The sequence below is a fragment of the Rhincodon typus genome, chromosome 9 (genome assembly GCF_021869965.1).
Source record: "Rhincodon typus isolate 14 chromosome 9, sRhiTyp1.1, whole genome shotgun sequence".
NCBI classification, from domain to species: domain Eukaryota; kingdom Metazoa; phylum Chordata; class Chondrichthyes; order Orectolobiformes; family Rhincodontidae; genus Rhincodon; species Rhincodon typus.
In genome coordinates this window covers 37,036,550-37,045,364 of record NC_063340.1, presented here as the reverse complement: position 1 = coordinate 37,045,364, position 8,815 = coordinate 37,036,550, and the positions used below count along the sequence as shown (strand labels likewise).

General features: G+C 38.1%; 1 protein-coding gene across 1 annotated transcript in view; it reads right to left on the bottom strand.

Moving 5' to 3' along the window:
* Positions 1-5,225: 5,225 nt before the first annotated feature.
* The window catches only part of pde10a (phosphodiesterase 10A), a 437,158-nt gene continuing 433,568 nt past the window's right edge, over positions 5,226-8,815 (bottom strand). Inside the window, exon 23 of the mRNA XM_048600979.1 lies at positions 5,226-7,767. Within this exon, the coding sequence (XP_048456936.1) occupies positions 7,674-7,767 (94 nt within the window). The 3' untranslated portion in view covers positions 5,226-7,673. The remainder of the gene's footprint in view (positions 7,768-8,815) is intronic.

Sequence of the window (8,815 nt, the reverse complement as noted above, 5' to 3'; positions counted from 1 at the left end):
TAGTAATCCAGAGTCTCAGGTAATGCCTTGAAAACAAGAGCTCAGGTCCTACCATGGAAATAGTCAAAAATGAATTCAATAAAATCTAGAATTAGAAGCCAGTCTAATGGTGACCATGTAATCATTGTTGATTGTTATAAAAACGCAGGTGTCCAGTAGGAGAGGAAATCTGCCATTGTTACCTGGTCTGGCGTATGTGTGTGTCTAGATACACAGTGATGTGGTTGACTCTTCCCTGCCCTCTGAAATAACCTAAAAAGCCAATTAGTTCAAGGGCAACAAATGCTTTGCCAGTGACACCGACATTCCACACGTATACGAAAATAAAGTTCAAAGGCAACAGGTTTGAATTTAACATCTCACAGCAATTATGTGGAAATAACAAGGATTTATCTTGCACCAAAGTTAAACTAGGTTGTCACATTCAATGATGAAAGAGATTGAATCAAAGAATTAATAAATTCGCATAGGTCATGTAACTCCCTTACATCTAGGACAAAATCCAAAGCAATATACAAGTGTGACATCCCCACAAACAACTATTAGAAGATTCAACAATCTCAAGCTAACATAACACTGCTAAATTTTGGCAGATAAGCAGACCACCACTATATTTCAGGGATTTATAAATCTAAGGGATTATTAGCTTGTAATTTTGTCATGTCTAAATAGCCATTACTTGTTATGATACATGGAAATGCTTATTTGTAAGGGAGAGTTACTCAGTTGAAAACAGGGAGATATTGTGGTACACTTTTAAATGAATGTAGTTGTGTTTTTTGTATACATCACTAGAGACAAAAGGATGCATTTTTTCATATGTTTCAGAGTTAGTCTCACTTTCTTCTGAGGTGGTTACCAACTCAGACATACGTACGTATTCTGTAACTGCGTAACACTTACCAACTTCTCAATTTCTTCATAAATGAAACTATGTATTTTATTGTTAAACAATTCCTTGTGAATGGTTGTGCGTTGATGTTTATCTACTGAATAAGCAAATGGAGAAGTAAAAACATAACACTGAAGACCCCCGTGGCATACTCAAAAACCCTTGAATATAAACATATGAGTTAGGAGCAGCAGCCCCTTGAATCTGCTCTGCAATTTGGTAAGATCATGGCCTCTACTTTCCTGCCTGCGCTCCCCACCACCCCACCTGCCCCCGCCCCCCCCGTCTGTCAAGAATCTACCAAACTCGGCCTTAAGATATTAAATGACCCTGTCTCCTCTGTTCTCTGAGAAAAAGAATTCCCAGACTCTCAATCCTCAAGAGAACAAAACATTTTCTCATCTCAGTCTTAAAAGGTGTTCCCTTGTTCCAGTCTGTTGCACAAGGGAAAACATCCTTTCAGCACTCAGCCTGTCAAGTCTCCTCAGGATCTTATGTTTCAATAAGATCACCTCTCCCTCATTCTTCTAAACTCCAATTGATACAAGCACAACCGTTCCTCATAAAGCAATCCCTTAATTCCAGGAATCAGTTACTTGAACCTTCTCTATACTGCCTCTAATTCAGTAAGATCCTTCCTTAAAAAAGGAGACCAAAATTACAGAAGACCGTGTTTATTCAGGTTTCTTAGCTTTGTCAGTGCTTGTGGGGAGTTGGGTTCCTTGGCAGTGGAGTGCGAGATGAAAAGGTTGGCAGCGTTTGCCTTAAGGTAGTCTTTATTGCAGGGTCACAAGAAATTGTTATGTATTTGTCCAGAATCTACCTCATGCATCTCTCAATGTCCTTGATCTCCAGTGTAAAGGGTTCCTCTTCCTGTGCTGCTTACTCAGTTCCTTCCTCCACATCCTTCTTGTTGGATAAGAAGCGGCAATCAATGATGTCCTCATTATTCAAGGTCTTCCTCTTCTACTGCACTAGATTGTGCAGAGCACAGAAGACCACCATGATCTGCAGAATCTCACTAGGAATACTAAAGGGCTTTACTGCCATCTGAACCTCACCTTCAGCTACCAAAAGGACTGTTTGTCTGTTGTGTGTGTAGACCCATGACAGGCATTATATCTTTCCTCTGCTGCAATGAGGGTTTCTCATCCTTAGTAGTCATGGTTCTAAAGGGCAGCCAATGACACTTAGAATCCATTCATGAACTTGCACAGGGCATCTGGGATTCTCAAAGTAAGCATACCTCATGGTTTTTTTCCCCAGAAAATAGGCACACACCATAAGTTATTGATTTCGGAGATCACAGATCTGTTTGATGTTAATGAATGAAACCCCTTCCTCCTCATGAAGGCCAAGGGCTGGACTGTTATAGCCAGATTAGCTGCAATGATTCCTCACATCTGGGGTAGATACAGCAATGGCCCTGAAGCCATTGGGTCTCTCTGCCTATCTGACATGGTTGCCAGCACTCTTCAACATGCATTCATCAACTCCTTGATCCCCAATAGGCCACAACCTTGAAGATTTCACAAATGTGGATCTCTGAAAAGAGCCACAGGCATGGAAAATGATAGCCATGATGATATTCAGGGCCACTGACATTGGGTGCCTGATAACATCATGGACCTCAGCTCATCCTACAGAATGGCCCATAAATCAGACCATCCCTCTGGAGAGCCCTAGTTTATATTGATACTATTACTGACACCTATAGATAATTGAGGCATTTATAGTAGATTGTTTCACAGGGTTTCTCTTCTTCACACAGAAGCCCATTATCATTTCACCTCTGTACTCTTCTCTGGCGACCCTTTTGCTGTTCCTGCTGTTGGTGTAGTGGAACTACCAGTGCTTGGTCCTTCCTTTCTCTGCACCACTCCTCCTCCTTTCAAAAGCCATAAAGATGGGCAGATCATTTTGCAATGCATCCACATCTCTGAGGCACTATCATTGCTGCCTCCCCCCAAAAAAAACCTTTTCTTTGCGACTCACTCAGGAGCAATTAGTGCCATTGCCCACGTCTCTTGCAGAATGCCCCTCACACATTGGTGATGGCACCTTTACAGGCACCAGCAAGCAAGATCCCATACCCTTTGAACCAATGTAGCCTTTCAAGACGACTGGCTGACACAGGCACATTGAACGTTCACCTCGATCCTACCAAATTAACCAATCAGGACTCTGAAGGCCAGTGAATCCTATGCACCATTCAGAAAACAGAAAATGCAGTATAAGATTCCAGTGCACTGCTTTTGCCTTTCAGTTAACTGTTTTCATAAGTGTATCAATTTGACGTCTTGCCACACTGTAATGGGTAGTCAGCCTTCATCCTTCATAGTATTCTTAAAATTTAGAAGCAAAGTTGTAATTATTGGCTGTGCATGTCCTGTGTTCATTTTCCAAGGCCCAAGACCTATGCCGTTCTTCCAGGCACAGTAAAGGTGTTAAAATTTAGTTCCACATTTCACTGGAAATTATTGCATAAAAGTGCAAGGGGAAGTATCCTTAATTTTAAGAAATGTAAGTCAAGTATACTAAAATAAAATAAAGAGCTGCAGATGCTGGAGATCTTAAAGAAAAAGTGAAACTTCTGGAGAAACTCAGTAGGTCTGGTAGCATCTATGGGAAGAAAGCAGAGTTTATGTTTTAAGGCTAGTTCTGATGAAGAGTTACTGGACTTGAAATGTCAACTTTTTCTTCCCATGGAAGCTGTCATACTTGCTGAGTTTTGCCAGCAATTTCTATTTTTGAGTCAAGAAAACTAGCTATTTCTTAGAGTCATAGAGATATACAGCACAGCATGGAAAACAGACCCTTTGGTCTAACTCATCCACGTGACCAGATAACCTAAACTAGTCCCATTTGCCAGCATTTGGTCCATATCCCTCTAAACAATTCCTAGTCAAGTACCTATTCAGATGCCTTTAAATGCTGCAATTGTTCCAGCCTCCACCAGTGCCTCTGGCAACTCATTCCATACATGCACCACCCTCTGCGTGAAAAATTTACCACTTAGATCCCTTTTAAATTTTTCTCCTCTCACGTTAAACCTATGCCCTCTAGTTTTGGACTGCCTACGCCCAGGAAAAAGATTTTGGCTATTCACCCTATCCATACTGCTCATGATTTTATAAACCTCAATAAGGTCACCGTGCAGTGTCTGATGCTCCAGGGAAAACAGCCCCAGTCTATTCAACCTCTCCCTATAGTTCAAACGCTCCAACCCTGGCAACATCCTTATAAATCTTTTCTGAATCCTTTCAAGTTTAACAACATCTTTCCAATAGCAGGGAAACAAGAATTGAATGCAGAATTCCAAAAGTAGCTTAACCAATGTCCTTCCTGTACAGCTAGAACATGACCTCTCAACTCCTATACTCAATGCACTGATCAATAAAGGTAAGCATACCAAATGTTTTCTTCACTACCTTGTGTATCTGCAGCTCCACATTCAAGGAACTATGAACCTGCTCCCCAAGGTCTCTTTGTTTGGCAACACTCCCCAGGAGCTTATCATTTAGCAGATAAGTCTTGCCCTGATTTGCCTATCCAAAATGTAGCAGCTCACAAAAATCTAAATTAAACTCCATCTGCCACTCCTTGGCCCATTTTCCTACCTGATCAAGGTCCTGTTGTACTCTGAGTTAACCTTCTTCGCTGTCCACTACACCACCAGTTCTGGTGTCATCTGCAAATTTACTAACCATACTTCCTATATTCACATCCAAAATCTTGTATAAATGACAAAAAGCAGTGGACGCAGGATTGATCCTTGTGGCACACCGCTGGTCACAAGTCTCCAGTCTGAAAAACAACCCTCTTGTTTAAGATGCAAGTCCTATATTATTGAAGGTTAAGTAGATTTCATGGAATTGTGTATAATGCCAAGTGGTCACAATCAAGGGAAGTGAAACGAGTATGATCAGAGAACATAAATTAAAATTAATTAAAGACCGATTTATGACAGAAACCACATTTGGAATAATCTGCCATGTCAGCTCGTAGATGTAAAGGTCTTAAAGAATTGAAAATGCACTTCCATGTTAGACTGATTTTGAGCTGCATGACATTTTCTTTATGGGAAACTTAGGGCACTATTATCCTTGATGCTAGTCAGCAATTGTAAGGTTACTGGAAATTCTGGTACTGCCTTATTGTAGTTGGGTAGTTTGAGCATTTATTTATAAATAGTGACATAATAAATGGTTTTGAATGTTCTTATGTACAAACATGAGAATAGTAGTTTTCATACAAAGACTGAAATGAATAGATGAAAAAACTTATGGAACATATACAATATTTATAATTTATAAACAAAAATTAAGACACCTCAAAATTATTGCACTTGCATTCTTTTTCATTTTTTTTTCTCTTACAGACAATATCCCATAACTACTTGACATGTATCTACACTGGAATTACTTCTCTAATAATAGAAAAGCCCATCCAAAATTTTGGACTTTTTTTTAAACCAAATGTACTATATTCAGTGTAAAAATTAATTTACAGTAACATCTTGTTATATTGTAAATATACATAACCAATATCACTTGCAGTATAGTTGCCTAAATATTAACATTTGTTACATTGAAACATGACATTTTATAATAAAACTTAAGTAGACAGTCAGCAATTTCTTGTATTTACAAGTGATGTTGAAGCTGCTTAGGCAGCAGGCGTGATTGGTAATATGCTACAAAGTTCCAGTTTGTTTGTACATATTACATGCACACAAAGCATTCATTATAATAAGCACACACAAAGAGTGCAAAAAATCCTCCACAACTTCTAGAAGAAACTAAAGCTAATATTGATAGAATCTTGAATAGACTAGTGCAATATAATGCAATATTAGAAGTATTTTCAAAGGTCCATCACATATCTTACAGTTCTATGGTATGGTTTTCCACAATGGATATGAGGGATGCAAATGAAGTTCAGATAATTCAATGTAATTTGAAAGATTTCCTTCATTTTGCAGGTATTATATATTGTCATATCAATGATGGAATGATCAATGTGTTGATACAAATAATTGTAAAGTTATTTATGCAAAGATTGTCCTTATGGTCTGTGTAATGTGTGAATTAGCTTCAATTTCTCTCTTATAATTATTGTAAGATGAGGAAGAGTGCAAAACTCTCTCTAGGCCCTATTTATTCAGGAGTGTTAGACATCATAGAAACACAAAGTCTTAGGGAGCGTATACTTGTACCTTACTCCAATCTAACCAACTAGTTAACTTAAGTTGTACTTTTATATTTTTAACTGCACAAAATTAATATTCAATTTCAGTAGCTGTTTGTGAGGTGCTGTTGTCTTGTTATTTATAAGTGCTCCATGGCAATGAATGATACTCGGGTAAGTGAATGAAGAAGACATAAAAGTCAGACACTTCTGGAGAAAGTCTTTTGCGTAGGCACTGTCACACAGATACTAACTTTTGATCTATTAAGAGAAGTGAACTTCCTGGTGTGACAGCCAGATGGTTTCACACTTGCCTTTTCCAAAGACAATGCCTCGCTTTATATGTTTCTTAAGTCTAGGATCAGGTGAAACATACTCAGATATTGGATCTTCTGGCTGGGATTCAATTATACAACTACTTTAGCTACAAAAATAATTGTGGTGGCACAATTAAATGGTATAGTGTTTACTGTAGAGCCTCCATGTGAATCAGTTAGTACTTCCTGTACTGGGACACCCTAAATAATTACAGTTTGCTGAAAACACAAGTACGGCATTCAATGACTGAATGGGTAAATTTCAACTTCCATTTGCTTCATCCATTTAAGAACAAAGAGGGGGAAAAGATATTAACAAATTTGTAGTCTAAGTATTACCAATGCAGACAAGTAGATCTTCAATTGTTCTTTCTTGCCATCATCACATTCTTGGAGACAGATAAACCAATAAATAACTGTCCAGATATATAAAAAATGATCACTTGCATTTTTTTGTAAATTATTTGCCAAACTCACGTTCAGATATTTTTAAATCCAGGGTCACCCTATTTTTGTTCATCACAACTACTGCTCCAATTCATGATGGAAAAATAAGTGCCTTAAGCAGTCTATTATAGGGCTGGTGAAATCCATTGCTTCACCCTGCTTTTCAAAATAGTTTTGCATTCCATGACTTGCCTTTATTAACATCCCCAACAGAGATGCGGCTATGAATTTCCTCAGACATTTTGCTGTTCCCTTAAAAGTAGCAATTATCTCGGGATGGCAGTGAAATTTTAGTATTTTTTGCAATTTGCAACGGCCATCAGTTGTCATCAGTTCAAGTATTTAATACTTCAACAATATCTGTCACTGTCAAGACCACAACTATTAAAATGCAGTCAAATTCTATCTTCTCATGACGTTTATACTAATACATAAACTATCTTTGATAAAGATAATGATATCAGACCCAGACAGAACATTTGAAGATGCTACACCAAGTGTAAAATAACATGGAAGGTACCTGCCTGTCTCAGAGTAAATATTAAGGCCACAGCAATACAGCATACAAGAAAGAGCAAATGCTGTCTTTAAAAAAAAAGTCATTTTCAAACACAACAGAATTGCTAAGGCAGCTAGATTTGATGCTTTTTTAAAACTGTTCCTCCAAATGACTTGTATTGTTAGCTAGAGTGGGAGCCATGTTTGTCACGGACTCAAGAGGTAATGCCATTGTATTACCTACAGTAACAGATCTCTTCCCAATTCAGAATCAAAACACTTAAAAGTGGAGCATTCAATATAGAGCACCAATTCCATCAATTCTCAATTTATACAGGAACATTCTTTGAGGAAGTAGCCTGGTCCTTATCTTGTGAGGCTTGACTTGATTGTGCTATCTTCTCCCATTGAGCAAGGTTTTCCCTAAAAAGCAGAAATGCACAGGATTATTAAAATGCCATCTTCCAATCAACATTTCAAAATAATTTATTTTTCTTAGTAGAAAATTATGGTTTCTAGGAACAAGTTCTTTCTGCTTCCTTTATAATGGGATAAAGGACATGGATCAAATCATATCAATGGGATGAAATGGGATACACAGCTGCATAATAAGAATATTCACAAATTGTAACAACACAAAACGTTACACACCATGACGATTTTGCTTTTTCCTGATTACGCATCCCTGCAGCTTCTTCAGGTCAGTTGAATTAAATTTTGTGGGATTATTTCAATTAAAACAAGACTGAGACTACTGAAAGTAATTCCCCAAATGAAGTTCAATGTAGTGTGGATGAAAGCTACCTCTAGTTGCTGATTTTGAATTCAGAAGCTCTTCCATCAACATTTTACAGAATTAAAATACTCAATGACCCTAGCAACATAAAACATTACATCACAGAAGGTCATAAGGCTGATCGTGCTAGCTGTTTAAAACAGCTATCCAATTAATCCCAATTCTCTACGACTTCCTCACAGCACTAAATTTGCTTCCCTTAAAAGTATTGTCCAATTTCCATTGAATGCTATTACTGAATCTGGTGATACCGACCCTTCATGCAATGTATTCCAAAACATATCAGGTCACTGTGTGTAAGAGATATTGCTCTTAAGTCAGCTCCAGTCATTTGCCAATATTCTTAAAGTAGTGTTCTCTGATTACTGAACCTTCCACCACTTGAAATTTATTTCTCCTTATTTTCTCTAGACAGCACGTAATGATTGGTTGTATTCTCTACCTTTACAAGGAATGAGAGATCAATTATATGAAACACAAATTTTTATGGGCTGGGACAGAGTGGCTTCAGATACAATGTGCAGAAACTTGCAGAGTATGAGCAGTGTGGACTACAACAAAATGTATCAGAGATAGTAGGAACTGCAGATGCTGGAGAATCTGAGACAACAAGACGTAGAGCTGGATGAACACAGCAGGCCAAGCAGCATCAGAGGAGCAGGAAAGCTGACGTTT